General features: G+C 41.4%; 1 protein-coding gene and 1 long non-coding RNA gene across 5 annotated transcripts in view; one reads left to right on the forward strand and one right to left on the reverse strand.

Moving 5' to 3' along the window:
* The window catches only part of LSM14A (LSM14A mRNA processing body assembly factor), a 51,204-nt gene extending 38,466 nt beyond the window's left edge, over positions 1–12,738 (reverse strand). For 3 of the 4 annotated variants that reach the window (XM_042917858.1, XM_042917856.1, XM_042917857.1), the window contains exon 1: positions 12,437–12,737. In XM_042917858.1, coding sequence (XP_042773792.1) covers positions 12,437–12,557 — 121 coding nt within the window. In that variant the 5' untranslated portion in view covers positions 12,558–12,737. Of the gene's footprint in view, positions 1–12,436 lie in introns of all 4 variants that reach the window. The other variant, XM_042917859.1, reaches the window with a different exon arrangement.
* Positions 11,912–17,778, forward strand: LOC122207698. The gene is made up of 3 exons (XR_006196974.1): positions 11,912–12,265; positions 17,199–17,222; positions 17,430–17,778. It is a non-coding gene; the product is annotated as an uncharacterized LOC122207698 (long non-coding RNA).
* Positions 17,779–18,240: the final 462 nt, after the last annotated feature.

Genomic DNA, 18,240 nt, shown 5'->3' on the forward strand with positions numbered 1-18,240 from the left:
CCTTCCTAGAATTGAAAGATCTTCAGAAAAATCTGTATTAAAGTAATCTTTGCAACTCCCCCAGTATCCAACGCAGTGCCTTACATACTGCTGACATCTGAATACTTCCTGAATAAATTCCACAGTGGAAAAAGCTATTAAGTAAGCAATTTCCAAAATTACTGGATGACTACATCAAAAAGAAATGACAATTAGAAATCAATAGGATGGGAAAACAGAAAAGCAGCATTATTTAAAAAACAGCATATATGGAAAAGCATCGAACCAAGGGAAAAAAAGTGAAAAGTTGCACTTGGTATTTTTCTCCTCTGATATTTATCCAGAAGTACAGTTCTTGTTGCACATCCAGTATCACACACTAACTCTTGTCAAAAGCATATGAAATACTGAATATTTATTACCTGTTATATATGGTTTAATTATTTAAAATACTCAAAGAGTAGTGTAGAAGAGAAGCCATCTCTTCTACAATGTAGTATCCTTGTACAAACACTGAAAACATGCTCTTCATTTTTTATTTGGGAGGGACACAGGCCTGCTTGTGAATCACATCACAAACTGCCTCCACAAAGCTTCACTTTCCACATATCTGCACTTTGGCCCCTTCTTCATTCTCGCCCACACTACTTTGTGTCAGGAAGTATTACTACACTGAGTGAAAACATCAGTCTCTGGCCTCTATCATCTCTCTCCTGTATGTATATGCAGCTATAGACATGTCAGCCCTAATAGACTTTACTACCAATCTTTGTCTGCAATATTCCAAATCTCCTCAGCACTTACCACATGCCAATCACTGGTGATCCGAAGACAAAAAAAAAAAACCCACCTCCACCTCCAGAGTTCACAACCCAGATGACTTTCCCCTCACCTTTCAAACATTCTTAGAACCAACTCCTTACTACTTTACCTCTAAAGGATGGGGAGCCTGTATGGCTCAGTTGGTTAAGTGCCCGACTCGATTTCAGCTCAGGTCATGGTCTCACGGCTTGTGAGTTTGAGCCCCTCATCGGGCTCCACAGTAGCAGTGTGGAGCCTTCTTGGGATTCTATCTCCCTTTCTCCCTCTCTCTCAAAATACATAAACTTAAGAAAAAAATAGAGGTACTTTGGGTGGCTCAGCTGATTAAGCATCTGACTCTGGGTTTCGGCTCAGGTCATGATCTCGCAGTTCCTGAGTTCAAGTCCCACATCAGGCTCCTCCGCACTGACAGCGTGGAGCCTGCTTGGGCTTCTCTCTCTCTCCCTCTCTCAAAATAAAAGACTTTTGAAAAAAGAAATTTTAAATAAATAAATAACTGCTAAAGTAAAAAAACTTGTCCTTTTCATCAATACATTTCATCATCTTCACTGATTTTCTTCCCTCTTGCTTGCACACTTGGGGGGGAAGAAAGACCCTTACATTTCCTTTAACCTAAAGTCATCTCCCACAATTACAGATTTGAGACCTTGCTCAGTTAACTAGCTCCTCTCATTTGCAACTTCACTTCTTATGCAAGACTCTTTCCCTCAAATTACTAATATATGCAGATTTACTCAGATGCATCTTTCCTCAAACATAATTTCAGACTAAGCGTAAGGGAAGAATGACTTGTGAGAATAAGAATTTGGGGAGAGTGGCATGCAGAGAGAATGGTAAAACCAAAAAGCAATTAAAAAATTTAGATGGTGAAGCAATAACAAGACAACAGTAATAACGCTAAACGCATTTACGAGGACCTTTTTGAAACTGTAAATAGGAGACTCTGAAACATTTCTATCAGGCACAGGATGGCAAAAGAAAATTGAGTTATACTCATTAATCTGAGAGAATAAAATATCTTTAATAGTGTCTTCATTTATCACACTGTCTTTTCCTATTAAATATCAAGCTGTTCAACTACATGTTTTCCAACGAAGGAAAATTTTCAGATAATAACCCTTCATGTGACCAACAAAGAGTTAATAATTTGCTATGTACGAGGGACATAAGGGGGACAAGATGCTGAGGTCTAGTAGTGAAATATAATAAGAAAGGCTCAATAAGCACAAGAAAATAAAAGACAAAAAGAGAACACAGAAGGTACCTCTAACATTTCCTGACTTATGGGAATTAGGGAAGGCTTTGCGGGGTGATGACACTCAAGCAGAATCTAGAAGGATATACCTGATTCCCTCCTGATCCACTCCTAATTTGCTGACAGGAACCACTATATGTACTATCACTTAATTCCTCCCTGTTCCTTGCCCAGTCAACTTTTGAAAAGCCACGCCATTCTCCTCATTTCTCACGTATCTGTTCCTCCTTCTCTATTTTAACTAGTTTAGGTCTGTATTTCCTCTTTTCCAAACTCTTAAAAATACTCCAACTGACCTCACTACTATCAGCCTCTCCTCTCACCCCCCATCAATCTTTGCACAGAGTTGCAGCATAAGCTTCCTAAAGCTGGACTCGGACATGCCACTTTACTGGTGAAAAAACTCTCAATGGCTCCCTACAATCTACCAACAAAATTCAGACTTGTTAGCCTGTCATTCAGATGACAAACTGAATATATTAAGATAAATTTAGCAGTGGAAGCAAAATAAAAGGGGAGGGGAGAGTGCCTGAGCCTGTTATTTGACACATCTTCGCTGTCACTTAAGCTTCCAGAGCTGTTAGTTCTTTTCTTTCCACTGTGACTTCTTAATCTGGTGCGTTGTTCATTTCTTCAACAATAGCCATATAAGGGGAGCAGGGAAAGAGAATTCCAATTCAAGGGAAGCTTGTGAAAAGGCCCCAAATCTGAAGGAACTTGACTGAGTTGAGGACCTGAATGACCTCTAGTATAATCCTACCCTTAGTGAGCTGCAAGGTGTTATAAGTCAGGATGAAAGTTTTAGACTCTAGTTGCTTTTGTGTTTGCTTCCCTGGTAGACTGCAAACTCCCTGTGGCTTGGAACCAGACACTTACTTCCTCCCAGATATCCTCTTCCTGTGGCTAACTGTGATTATATGTCAGGCTGCACCTTAAGACACTGTGTTCTCAAGAATCTTGTCTGTAAGCTCTCTTTTGTTTCCTAGCACCTAGCATACTATCTAGTAAGCACTCAGTAATTCTCCTGAATGAAATAATAAGCACCAGGGGTGCCTGGGTGGCTCAGTCGATTGAGCGTCTGAGTCTTGATTTTGGGTCAGGTCATGATCCCAGGGTCGTGGGATTGAACCCCGTGTTGAGCTCTGCTCTGAGCACGGAGCCTGCTTAAGATTCATTCTCTCTCTCTCTTCCTCTGCCCCTCTCCCCTGCACTTGTTCTCTCTCTGTCTCTCATGAATGAATGAATGAATGAATGAATGAATAAATAAATACACCAGGCATATGCAAGCTTCTTCTATGCCCCATTTGCTCCAAACTGTTCTTAGTGTGGTAGTAGGTACCTATGTTCCCAACTGTGCCTGGGTTTCCCCAGAACCTCTATTTTACCCTCTCCAGAGAGTACCAAGGTTGGAGAAGAGTACCTATCCAGGTTGTGTGAAATGCAAAAGGGGATTTGGAAATCTGACCACTGCTGAAACAAATTATGAGTTACTCTTCTAGTTTTTAACTCCATCTTCACTCCTAATTACTTCATAGCCTTCTAGTTTCCCTGCACCTGGTGATGGTCAATTGCTGAGCCTTTTAGGAGTTTGGGTGTAAATCAGGCTTTACCTACTGTCTACTTAGGTTGCAGCTTTCTCAATTCTTCTAAGTCATTTAAATTCACCCATTTGCTTTTCAGACTGTTGCTGTTGTCTCCTTTCCAAATCTACCTTGTCCTTTATGGGTTTATGCCTAAAACAACAAAAAAGTCCCTCTCACATAGTTTTAGTAGGATTTATCAGCAGGAAGTAAAAGTAAAAGCTTGTCCAATTTGCAGTCTAAATTTAATCTTCACCCTGTAAGCTGCTTTCAGTTGTGCATTCTTCGTTATAGTTAGTTTTATATCTTAATCTCCCAAACTATCAAACCAAGAGACAGAGATATGAAAATATAAGAGCAAATACACGCGCACACACACAATATTGCATCCAAAAGGAATTAAAACAAAACAAAAAACAAACAGAACAAAACAAAACATGGATGAGGAAGGGAGGAACAGAAACAAGACTGTCTAATCTGAGATAGACACAGAATTTATTAGGTTAAAGAGACTTTGAGTCTTTAGATTTGTAAGGTCTACAGAGAAACCATTCAGGAATCAGTGTGGTAACATTTCTCAACTCTTAAGAATAAAAGCTTCCAGAGAGAAAAGTGACTGAGAATCAGACTGACATCAGTAATCAGAATGTTAGAACACAACAAACCCATACCCTCAAAGTTCTACAGAAAAAGATTCTAAATTTAGAATCATACAGTCAAGTGATTAAGAAAAACATAGGCTCACTAAAAAAACTTGCTACCCACACATTCCATGTTGTTTTAATGGTAAAGATACACTCAAACAGTACTGAGGGTGAAAAGAGAATCAAATAAGAGGCTGACACTGAAATAGGAACCCCTGAGTGTCTCTGAATAATCTAGTGAAAGATAATAAACCAAAGTAGAGCAGTAGAGGCAGTAAGAGGTCAAATTTTGGATATATTTTTAAAATAGAGGTGATAGGATCCAAAACGCATATGAGGTGTGCGAGAAAAGAGCAATTAAGGATGACTCAAAGGTTTTTGGTCTTACCAACTCAAAGAACGAATTGTCATTCAAATAGATGGAGAAGGCTGAATGAGAAATATGTATGCAAGATCCCTACTAGATATCCCTCCAGGTGGCAGTGTTAGGGAGGCAGGTGGTATATACATCAGGAGTTCAAAGAGGTCCAGGCTGGAGATAGGAGTCGGTAATATACAGAGAGTATTCAAAGGTAGGTATTGCAGGAGATTATCAAGAGAAAAGTGCAGATGGTAAAATAAAGTAAATTTTTAAAAGACAGAAACGGGGAGCTTGGGAGGCTCAGTTGGTTGAGCTTCGGACTTTGGCTCAGGTCATGATCTTGCAGTTCGTGAGTTCAAGCCCCGCATTGGACACACTGATGTCAGTGCAGAACCCACTTCGGATCCTCTGTCCCCCTGCTCCTTGCCCCTTACCAGCTTGTGCTCTCTCTCAAAAATAACTAAACATTAAAAAAATAAATAAATAAAGAGTGAAAGACACATACACACAGAAACAAGAGAGAATGAGACCCTGGAGCTGGCCAACATATGGAGGTTTGTAGAAGAATCAACAAAAGAGACTGAGATGCAACCCATGAGGTATGAGAGAAAACCAGGATAAGTCAAGTGAAGAACAGACCAACTGTTCAAGGAGAACAGACCAACTATGCCATATATTGGTGATGGGTCAAATAGACTGAGGATAAGCACCAACCACTAGATTCAGCAACATGGAAGTTTTGGGGGACCTTGATAAGTTTGTCATCTGTGCAAATAAAAAACCTAAATAAAATGGGTTCAAAAATTAACGGATAAGTGATGTAGACAATTCCTTCAAGGGGTTTTGGTGGAAAGGAAAGGACAGAAATGGGGTGATAGAAAAGAAGAAACAGTTAAGAGTAGTAGTGTTTTCTTGTTGCTGTTTTTAAGATGGGTGAAATAGCATCATATCTCTTAGACAGGAAAGATCTGGTAGAGAAGGAAAAACTGAATACACAGAAGAGAGAGTACAGAATCACTAAAAGAAATACCTTCAAATCAAGAGGAGATGAAATCTGCACAAGGGGAAGGGTGGTCTGACAGAGAACCAGTGCCAAAGTAATAATAGCACTTTATCTACACTGACCAGAGAAATGGTAGAGGTGTGGAGCACAGATGTGAGGAACTGGGTACATGTGGGATAAGTTAATCAAAAATTTCTATTTGCTATTCTTTCCTCAATTAAATAGGAAGCAAGGCTCACAGGCTGAAAGTGAAGATGGGAAGGAGGTGTTGGAGGTTGGAGGAAAACAAGGAATAAAAGAGTCATTAGGAAAAATGGAACAAATAGACTATGGAAATGCATTAAGACTGCTGGGAAGTAACCATGACTGATGAGGTTAGTGAATGAAGATTTAGAGTGAAAGTGGTCACCATGTCTGTGTTAATATAATCGGGACGGTGGTTTCTCTAAGCTTGTGCAAGAAAGCAGAAGGGTGGGGGGGGGGTTAGAGTTTATACTAAGTACTGATTGTAACAACTGCTCATGGAATTTAAACAGGATAAAGAAGTAAAGTCATGAGGGGGATGTGGGACAGTGAAAGGTAGTAAGATCAACAGACTATAGAATACAGCAGGTCCGAATGACTAATGGAGTTCAGGTACTAGAGAGACACAGATAGAGATGGTAGCTGGAAATAACAAGGAGATAGTTACTCTCTATTAAGCACCTACAATAAACTAGTTACGTTTGACATCATCTCATTTAATTTTCAGAATGACTGAAAGATGGGCATTATTATCTATATTTAAAAGATGCAGAAGTTAAAAGCTAAGGGTTCAATAACTTGTCCAAGGTGAAAGAGCTCCTAAGCATTCCAACTGGCCTTTTGGGTCACATTTTCTTCCAGAAACAAACACCTCACAAAACTAGAATAAGATCCCTGTGAATAAAATATTTTACAAATGAACTCACACTTTATTCATTAAAAAACTTACCTCAGTGATACCTAGCTTTTAATACAGCTAAGTAAAGTATCGTAGAGAAAGTAAAAGGTAAACTGTTCCTGTAGAGGGCATCTTCTACCACGGAGTAATAAATTGAAGCTAAACCATCTGCAGTTACTGCTATTATTACTTTGGCACTGAGTTTATTATTATAAAAACTCTTGCTATGTGTCAAGAACAGATAATATTTCTTTATTCTTCCTACTTCCGTCTTTCTACTACTACTATTATTATTATTTCGGAGGGGGGGCGCTTTCTGCTGTTTTCTCTACTTCTGATTCAGAAGGCCACAGCTTAACTCACTCTGCTGGAAAGTGCAGTTGGTTTCTGGCATCTGACTTCAGACTCCCAAAATTACTAAATATTTCTGTGGACTGTACAGCAACAATAAACTGTTTCCAAGGCTCCCAGTTCTGGCAACCTCACTAAACAGAGGAACCAAAAGAAACTACTGCTTTAAGTGTTACTAGATCTTTGACATTCTAAGTAGTGATTTTGTGAACTGCTAGATTTAGGTCCCCAACTCAAGTGAGAATGGAAGAAATCAATAAAGTACTTTACAAGTATTTCATCCACCATACAAAGCTCTCCTACTTGCTCACTCGAGTCTATGAGTACGTCGCTAACTAACAATCAAGAAGTGGGTAAGATACACCAATGGGCAAGACTTAGCAGATGATTTAAGGTAATAATTCATTACCAACTTTTATATTCCCTCTACCAAAGCCCTGATTTTAAGGACAAATCATTTTAAAAGCAGCTAGCTTGGGGCGCCTAAGTGGCTCAGTTGGTTAAGCATCTGACTTTGGCTTAGGCCATGATCTTGCCCTTCCTGAGTTCGAGTCCCGGGTGGGGCTCTGTGCTAACAGCTCAGAGCCTGGAGCCTGCTTCGGATTCTGTGTCTCCCTCTCTCCTTGCCCCTCCCCTGCTCGCACTGTCTCTCTCTTTCTCTCTCTCAAAAATAAATAAACATTAAAAAAAATTTTTTTAATCAATAAAAGCAGCTGGCTTATAATCATTCTTCTTTACAAAGTCTCTTTTCCTAATGCAGCAGCAACCTGGTTTTCATTAGAGTAGTGTATTATCCAGGTATGGCTGACTTAATATGTTAGATAAGAATTTTGCTCTTTTTAGGGGCACCTGGGTGGCTTAGTCGGTTAAATGTCCAACTCTTGATTTCAGCTGGGGTCTTGATCTCATAGTTCCAGGGATCAAGCTCGCTAAGCAATCTGCACTAGAGCCTATCTGGGACTCTTTCCCTCCCCCTCTCTCTAACCCTCCTCCGCACTCCCTCTCAAAAATAAACAAAAAAGAACTTTACTTATTTTAGCCCATTTTATTTAAATAGTGTAAAAGTCTACATATATGATGCTTATAGTAAATGTGTACTTTCTCCAACTTTGAAATTCCCATAATTAGAAACCTTCAGTAACTACAAGTATCCTTTCATTTATTCAAATATTTACCAAGGGCGTGCTATGTGCCAGGCACTGTTCTAGGCACTGAGGATACAGCAGTGAAGGAGACAAAAATCCTGCATTCACGAAACTTCCATTCTGTGGGCAATCTCTTGGCATGCAGGATCTAGTATGTGCTTGAGCATCATGTTCACAAGACACAGGTGTGAATATACAGTAAATTGAAAACATTCCACCACTTTGTAATTCCCTCAAACATCTTGAGCTAATTCTTCCCTTAAATTTTAAATGAAAATTATAATTGAGCTTGAGTCATAAGGTAAAACTCTGTCTTCCTAACAATGTCAATTTTGTTATAAGATTTTTTTAATCCTCTTGTATCCTTATTCTCCAAAATCTCTCACTGTTGGGGGGGGGGGAGGGGTGACAACATATCTTAGGCATTGTAAGTTTAGGGAGATATACAATTGTGAACATGGAAAGCATTATTTGGAGATACCCCAAGAAACTTCTACGAGATTAATAAACAAAAATGCTAAATCATTTTCACTTATTCATTAAATAAACATCCGTTCTTCCAGGAGCTCAGACTATGGTGGGGAGGGAAGGTGACAATAAACACATGCAAATAAAGCAAAGCAGATTATGTGCAGATCATAATCAGTGTTAGGAAGAAAAACTCAGAGATGTGACAAAGACTCCAAGAGACAAACTACAGACAGATGATCTATTAGCATACTTAGGAAACTGACATCAAGGTTGCCTTTATGACTTCTTGACATTCATACAGAAGATCCTGTGTATCAAAGCCCATCAAACTTACTTCTATTTTACCTTCACGGAACTAGAGCTAATCTGTGAAATTTCTAGTAGAAAATAAAGGACATCACTCACTTAGTTATGATCTCTGGGATTGGGCTTTTGATTATATTTAGTGTGACCATACAATTTATTACCCAAACTGGAACATTTTCAAGAAAATAAAGGGATACTTTAATAATCATGCCAGAACAACAGGCACAAACAAGGACCTTCCACCAGGGCAAAACAAGCCATACGGTCACCCTAATTATATACCACATCAAACATAACGAATCCAAAATTTTAAGAGCATTGTATAATTCCACATGAATTTAAATTATAAGTAACATCCAAGTAAGAGACATAAATTTTAATCTGGACCATATAAACCAAGTGAACCTCTTACTAAATTTAAGTGAAAAGTGAAACAAAAAGTTTTGTCAAAGTAATCAAAGTACCTCCATGACCTTGGGGTAGGGAAAAATTCCTTAAAAAAAAAAAGAAAAACACTAGCCATAAATAAAAGTGATAAACATGTCTACGTTAAAATGAACTTCTGTTCACCAAAAGAAACCATTAAATGGAGAAAGAGGTTTACAACAGATATTCCCAGCAAAGGATTCATACTCAAAATGCTGAACTCTAGAAAGAGATATGCATTTCAGTAGTAAAATGGGCACAAGATTTCAAAGGCATTTCATGAAAGATGAAATCCAAATGAGTAAGATATGAAAAAGTGCTCACCTCATTAGCAATCAGGAAGATTAAAGCCAGGTACAATCACACCCACCAGATTGGAGAGAATTAAAATATCTGATACTAAGTATTACTGTTAGTAAGGGATGTGGAACTACAATTCTCATATACTAGTAACTGAAATCAAGACTAGTAAACAACCACTTTGGAAACTGCTTGGCATTTCCTAATAAAGACGAACTTTCCCCATGATCCTCCAATTCAAGTATATACCCTCAAGAAAGGTACACAGGCCATCAGTGTACTTAAACACAAATATTTATAAAGGCATTGTTCGTAATAGCAAAAAACTGTAAACAATTTAATAAACATTAACTGTAGAATATCAAAAACAAATGCAGAATAAAGCTGTGTTATACTCATGATGGAATACTATGCCACAACAAAAGCCAAAATCAAAAATATACAAGATGGTTCCATTTATATAAAGTTCAAAAAAGGACAAACATAAACACTGTTACTTAGGGATGTAAACTTAAGTGATAAATCTACAAATGTGAGAATAATGTTTCTATCTAGCTTAAGAGTGTAGTAGTGATAATGGGAAGATGCAGGGGGTGGGAAGCTTCTGAGATTCTGCAATGTCTTTCTTGCCCTGGGTGGTAGTTACATGGAGGTTTGTTTAAAAATATTTCATTTTTATGCATGCATCTTTTCAAATGTGTGGTTATTTCACAATAAAAAAGGGGAAAAAACTCTTCCCAGAGGGGGACAAATTAACATCCAAAAGAGAATTCTAAGAATGTCACTTGAAGAGATTAACTCAATTGATAGTTTACAAAGATAAGGGATCTCTAAATCCAAAAAATATTGTATTCTAAACTCCATAAATAAACTTTAGGCTTTTATCTGTTAGACTGCCATTCTTCAACCAAATTTTCAAAAAGGTGGAAGTGGAATATCAGATATCAAATTACTCACAAGGCATGTAAATTGTAAAATTTGAAGACCAAACACCCCACTTCTAATTTTAAAATTTGAATTAAGTGCCCAGGGTTGACCAGACAGCTATATAGTAGTTCTAGATTAGATACTGCTAAGTAGAATAAGCTACCAAAATTTGATAACTTCAGTTTTTACAAACACAATTAACTTCCCAAACCTGTCACACATTAAATAACTCCTACTGCTTAAGAAAAAGCATATATTTTGTGTCGTGAGATTATCAAAGCCGTAAGTACAGATATAAATTCAATGATTAAAAAAATCTTTTCACTGTTGTACTATTTATGAAGTCATGACTGATACAAGGAACAAACTGGCATATGAATTATTACAGAATAATAAAATTTTAGTTTATGGACTCTAGAAGCTGTTGAAAATAGAAGTTTTTTAAAATGTTGGTCATTAACAAAATAAAGATTTTTTAGTTTTCCTGCATAAAAGAACATATTCAAAGATTTTTAAAAGACTTTTTGAAATCTTACATATGTACATATTTTTTTTCACTGTGAAGAATAAAGGCACAGCCAATTCAACAATAAGTCACTAGGCTGGCAACACACCTTAAATAAAAAATTATTAAACGCCCTTAATGAAAAGTACTGTATGTGGCCGTCATCGAGAACTTTAGGAAGCCTTTTTCATAATTTCATAAAGCCATAAAAACTAACACAATATACAGCTAAATATCCATGGGGGGAGAGCGGGGTGGCAAGGAACCTAAGATAAAAAAATTTAAGACCTCTTACTCAGGTAATAAAATTTGTCCCAACTTAAGTGTTATTAAAAAGGACACAAAAAATGTCACTAAAACGTTTGCTTGATATTGTGAAACGACTCTCCTGTAAGTTATACGTTAATTTTCTTTTCTTTTCTTTTTACAGATCTAGATAATTTCTTCCTAGCCCTTGGCCCTCTGTCTCTACCACGGTATTCATTCTGTAACACTACCAGATGTGCTGGGAAAGCTACCTTGGTTATCTTGCTACCCTCTCCTAAGTATTCTTAACTTGGCGAGATTTCTTTCTAGAGAATGAGCTAAAGTTTATTTTCTTCCTGGTCTTCTGGCGGAGCGAAGGCACAGGACGTGTGAACGGAGAGAAAACCCACTCAGCCTGTGCGACCCTTAATTACATACTCTACTACGGGCAGGGCACTATCCTCAACACCCAGAATCCGCCGGCCCAGGGAGGCTGCCCGACGATCGGTCAGCGCCCAATGACCACTCCGATTAAGGGTACTCCGCGCCGGCTTTCCAGAAACAGGGTCGATGCGACAACAGCAAGCAGCTTTAAAGAGGTGGTTGCACAACAGCCTTGGAGAAGGATTCCGGTTTAACAGGTAAATACCACGTATGAGACAAGTGGGATGCGATCTGCTGGATGGTACCGATGGCACTTCGAGACCGTCTGCGTCGCTGAGCAAACCCAAAGTTTTGCACATGACTTACAGTTCACCTGATGAATACCGTAACGAATTGAAATTAAGAACGTGAGAAAATAGGTGCCTTAGATTCACCAAATCAGCACTAAACTCAAGCTAGGCGGAAAAATTCTTTGAATACTTAGGCTTTGTTTTGCGGTAAGACGACAGAACCACCGAATTTCGGAGTTGGAAGACACGTCTCTCCGTGTTCTCCGGCCCGTTCTCGGACTTCAGGGCCGCCCCGCCCGCCCCGCTCACCGTCCTGTAGTTCCCGGATTGAAGGCGCGGACCTTCGGGGTGGGAGCCGGGAAGCCCAGGGAGGCCGCGGCCCAGCCCGAGACGCCGGGGCCCGGAGGGAGGGAAGGGAGCGGCCTCCGGGAGGACGACGGAGGGGGCAGGGAGGGAGCGAGGAGGCCGCGGGCCGAGAGCCGGGCGCAGCACCCCACCCCGAGGCCCGCCCCGGCGTACCTTTGGCGAGAGCTACGGTGGAGTTCTCGGTGTCGATGGTGTAGAGGATGCCCTCGTAGCGGATCTCCGCCTTGGAGATAAGGCTGATCTTGCTGCCGATGTAAGGGGTGCCCCCGCTCATGGCGCCGCCGCCGCCGCCGCTCCCGGCCGCTCGCAGAGAGGCAGATCCCACGTCGCTGTCGCCGCTCCTCAAGTCCGCTCGCTCCGTCGGCGCCTACAGCAGCCGCCTCAGACCCAACATGGCGGCGGCGCCGGCTCCGCTACCCTCCCCCAGCCTCCCGCCCTCAAGCCGCGGCGCGGCGGCGGCGGCGGCGGCAGCGGCGGCGGCGCGGGGCATGCTGGGCTGGCGAGGCCGCGCTCTCGCGAGAGTCGGCCGGTTTGGAGCGGCTCAGCCCTCCGCGGCGTGCGGCCTCGGTGGTCCTGACAGCGCCGCTTGGCGAAGTCCAGGGCTGCCGTGTCCGCGCGGGCGGAGGGGCGACTCAGGGAGAGACGGAGTACCTCGTGGCTCTCGGACGCCGTGGGCTGGAGTGGAAGTGCGCGCGGCGCTCTTAACCTCACCTGCGGCCTCCGCCATTTCCAGACCCGTCGTATCTAGTCCTAACTCCTGTGTCTTTGCTAATGCGGATACCTCAGCCTGGAAAGTTGCCCATCCGCCTCCAAGCTGCTGGCGAGCACCTCTATGACCGGGTCCTTTCCCCTTTGAGACTATTATGCCCCTTTTGAAGCTCTCAAGGCCCCATTACAGCATCCATTAGCCAACTATCCCTCCCCCCCCCCCCCCTTCTCTCTTTCGCAGCTGCTGGAGCTGGGACTCTGTCCAATACTTTCAGATGGTCTCATCTAGACTCATGGCTTTCAATACCAGTGTACACAGACCAATCCCAAGCATTTGTCTGCAGCTTTGACCGGTTCTGTGAACTCTGGATTCATATAAGCCATAGTCTTCTCAACCTCTCTAGTTGGGTGTCTAATCAGCATCTAATTAACTTTGTGTATCCAAAGCAATACTCCCGATTTTCCCTCTAAAGTTAACCTTTGCTCATTATTTACCGCTGAGGTAACTGGTATCATTAATTCACCTGCTCATCCTTGGAGTCATCCTTGACTTCTCTCTCACCCCCACATCTGTTCTTACTGCAAATCCTGTCCATTCCACCTATAAAATATACCCTGATCACTTCTCGCCATTTCCATCCCTACTCTTAGCACAACAAACCCCACTTACCCTGCCCAGCATTATTGTAATAGCCTCCTAAAACATCCTTCTACCTCTCTTCTTGCCCCTAGTAGTTAATTGTGGACACAGCAGCCAGAGGGATCATGTCAAAACCTAAGTCAGATCATGTCCTTCCTGTACTCAAAACTCTCCACGGTTATCCCCTGTCACACAGGAGTGAAAGCCAGACTCCTTACTTAGGCTTATAAAAACATATATGATTTAGCTTCTTGTTACCTCATTTCACCATTCTGTTCTAGCCCCCCTTTCTTCACCCAGAACTTTTGCACTTCATTCAGATCTCAAATGTGACTTCTAGAGATGACTTTCCTTATGTCTTCATTAAAATAGGACAGCTCCATCACTATATGCTCTTAGCTTGCTTACTTTTTCTTCATAGCATTTACCTCTCCCCTGTATGTCTTTTTAATTATGTGTGTGTGTATGTCTCCTTCGCTAGAATGTAAACATTTTGAGGCAGGGATGTTTTGGTCACTGCAGTATGGTCAGGACCTAACATAGCTCCTGGCACAGGGTGGCTTCTCAGTAAACTTGCTATATGAACGACAGTTGGATGAGGGCCGGGCACAGACACGATGTCTGGTGAGCTAAGTGAACAAATGGCGAGAAGCTTGACAATGCAGAGGGGGAAAGGCAGGAGACAAGACTAGAGGTTGTTTTGGGTCTGATGCACAATGGCTTCAAAGGAAGGCTATGAAATACCTGCTTCAGTACAAGCTTCCTGCCGGGAAGTTGAGCTCTTACTCCTGTTCATTCCTTTCCCTTTGAACCCTGGAACCTAGCTTGGCTTCTCATGCTTCCCGAGTGAGCTCATCTTTTTTCCATCTCAAAGCTGATGATTCCCAAATTTACATCTTCATTCCTGATCTCCTGACTTCCAGGTCATACAAACTATGTACTTTCTAGATGCAATTGCTTGGGGCGTATCTCACAGGCACTTCCAACTCAACATGCTCAAAATTATCTGCATCTATACCCTTCCTTCCCCAAAATAAACCTGCCCTTTATCCATGCTCCTCATTCCCATCACTGGCAGGACTCCCCCAGGTATCCGATACTGAAACCAAGAGTACTCATCTAGCTAGGCCCAATCAATCACCAATCTTTGTTGCTTTTACTTAATGTTTTGCAACTCATGGTTTCCTGTACTCTATGTCATTATCAACTATGCTGATCAGTGTGATAGCCCATAGTATATTATGCACATGAATTTCCAACTTACGTGCTAGAAAATGGTTGAGAACTGTGACACATTTCATTACTGTGGCTTCCAAAAACCCAAATCCCGTGTTGCTCCCCTGCTTAAGAGCTACAAGATCCCGATTCTTTTTTTTCTTTTTAAAAATTTTTAATGTTTATTTCTTTTTAAGAGAGAGACAGAGTGTGAGCAGGAGAGGGGCAGAGAGGACGACACAGAATCCAAAGCAGGCTCCAGGCTCTGAGATGTCAGCACAGAGCCTGATGCAGGGCTGCGAACCACAAGGCGTGAGATCATGACCTGAGCTAACGTTGGACACTCAAACAACTGAGCCACCCAGGCGCCCCAACAAGATCCCAATTCTAATGTGTGTGGGGAGATTCCCATGTAACCCCTGGACACCAGCTGTAGTGTCCTACAATTCAACTTAATTTTGACACTATTTACCCAGATTCCACAGGTTGAGGGCTCAGTCCTACAAGACTGCCCTACCCCCTTCAGATGCCAATCATAAGCCCAGGTTATTACCAGTGCCTCTGACCAACCAACTACAGACTGGGAGGCTCCAATGATTCCCTCCTTGGACATCAGACCCAGTCCCAAGTACAGGTTACCATACTTCTGACAAACTGACTATATCAGAGGTTCCCACAACCCCCTTTCTTGGGTTCAATTAATTTGCTAGAGCGGCTCACAGAACCCAGAGAAACATTTTACCTACTAGATCACTGGATTATTATAAAAGGATAGAACTCAAGGGTGAGTGGGTGGCTCAAGGGGTTAAGCGTCCGACTTCGGCTCAGGTCATGATCTCACAGCTCGCGAGTTCGAGCCCCGCGTCGGGCTGTGTGCTGACAGCTCAGAGCCTGGAGCCTGCTTCAGATTCTGTGTCTCCCTCTCTCTCTGCCCTTAACCCATCGTATCCTGTCTCTGTCTCTCTCAAAAATAAATAAACATTAAAAAAAAAAAAAAGAACTCAGGAACAGCCAAAAGGAAGAGATGCACAGGGCAAGCTATGTTGAAAGGGGTGTGGAGCTCCTATGCTCTCTCTAGGTGTGCTGCCATCCCCAAATCTCCACATCTTCACCAGCCTGGAAATTCTCAGAACCCCTTCATTTTGGATTTTTATATAAGTTTCATTACACGGACATGATTGGCTATTGGCAATTGATTCAATCTCCAGCCCCTCTTGACTCCAAGAAGTTGGGAGTAGGGGTTGTAGAGGGTGGGAGAGTGGGACTGAAAGTTCTAACCTGTAATTACCCTGTCCACTGCACTGGCAACCAGCCACAATTCTTAGGTACTTTCTAAAAGTTACCCCATTAACAACAACAAAAAAAGCAAGAACAAACAAACAAGGTTCCTTTATCACTATCATTACTTAGGAAATTTCAAGGATTTTAAGAGCTCTCTTCCAGAAACAGGATGAAGACCAAACATGTATTTTTTATTATAAATGACAATATAACAAGTTCACCTGGGGTTCAAATGCCTTGAGGGCAAGATATGATCTATGTGTCTTACAGGCTTCCCCTTCTATTAGGACTTAGGCCCCAAACTTTGGGAAATGATGGAACTGTCTTTCAGTTCAGGCCCCAGCCTTCTGCACTGCCACACATTTAACCCAAGAGGAGGATTGGCTCTGTGTTCTGAATGTTCATGTATTCTTGTCTGTTGCTTTAGCCCATAGGGATGTTTAAAGTATCACTGGTTTCTTCTTGGCCAAGCAAAGCCCTCTGACTGGTGGCAGGCCCCATCATTTGCCTGCCCCCATGGCAAATGCCCCCAGTAGCCACTAATCTCTTCTCATCTATAAAGTCTTGTTCCCCTTCTCCAGAATGTACTTTCTGCAGACTACTTTGTGATATCTGTAAAAATATTTTTACTTCACTCATTTCTCCCCCCCTCCCCCCGTTAATACAGGGGAAATGGTCATCCATTGTGACCTTTTCAACCTCATTGGAAGTGGAATTTGGAAGATTTTTTTTTTTTTTTTTTTGCCATATGTATCCATTAGGGATATGCCCATTTTATCCCTAGAGAGGCCCTCCCAGTCAGTGTTTCCTCTAGATTTGGGATAGACTGTTGTTACTTTAGTTAAATAACATATGACATTGTTGGCCTGCATCTAAGGCCTGTGTTTTGGGAAAATATGTTCCTTCAGACATCAGAACCACTCTCATTGCAGTGAGATGCTCATTCTATGAGACATGCAATAAACAGATTAATTGATGGTGCTATGGAGGTGCTATGTCCCATGTTTGCTCCGTGGTGCAGACACATAAAGTGAAATTGTTACTGATTTCTCTCTTACTCTTTCCTTTCAGAGCGTGATCACTGAATTTACACAGGTAAATGCACAGATGATACAATTTCATTGTTTGCTGCCTTTCGATGAATAGTAGCTCTGAGTAACATGTTTTTATTTCTAATTTGTAAATGAGGAAACTGAGGCTCAGAGATGTCAAGTAACTTAAATCCAACATTAAGGTGGGAAATCACGAATTTCAACCACATCTGTATGATTCCATTAATGTGTGTGCTTTATACCATTCTAGGATGGCAAATTGAACTTTTCATCAAGTGACAACTAAAGTAGATAGCACTGTTTGCCTGGAGGTTTGTGTTGCAAGTTCTGAGGATGTGTCTGAAACCATCAGGACCTTGTGCCATGATCGATTATCAGTATCTTCCACGGACAGGAGGTGGAAGAATGGTGATGCCAGGAAATCTCCGCCTATACCACCTTCTGTGAGAGTGCATATGATAAAGTGCTTTGTAAACTGAATAGCACTCTGTAATTAGTTACAATAGTCTTATCATCATGCAAATATCTGTCCAATGACCTTAACAACAAACAACAGAAATGGGTAAGAAGTGTGTGATTGGAAAGTAAACAAAGTAATAAAAATCAGTCTATAATGAATTTATCTGAGGAAAAGCTTTCTCTTTTTTAAAAATTTACTTATTTGAAAGAGAGCAAGCGCGAGGGGGAGGGGCAGAGAGAGAGAGAGAGAGAATGAGAAGCAGCTGACAGTGCATGGAGCCAGATGTGGGGCTCGATCTCACGAACCTCAAGATCATGACCTCAGCTGAAATCAAGAGTATGACGCTTAACCACGCCCCAAGGAAAAGATTTATAAAATGCAAATCTTAGGATGTGAGATCTGGCCCTCAAACCTTACCTCAGAAAACCTTCAATGACTTCTGTGGCTCTGTGACCTTAGAATAACCTGGGGTCTGTTTACAAAACCCTGTGTGAACTGGCTCTTGAAGTCTCCTGTCTCAACTTTTTTTTTTTAATATTTAGTTATTTTTTATTTTAAGAGAGAAGGACAGAGTGTGAGCAGGGGAGGAGCAGAGAGAGAG

This window comes from Panthera leo, chromosome E2, assembly GCF_018350215.1.
Source record: "Panthera leo isolate Ple1 chromosome E2, P.leo_Ple1_pat1.1, whole genome shotgun sequence".
NCBI lineage: Eukaryota > Metazoa > Chordata > Mammalia > Carnivora > Felidae > Panthera > Panthera leo.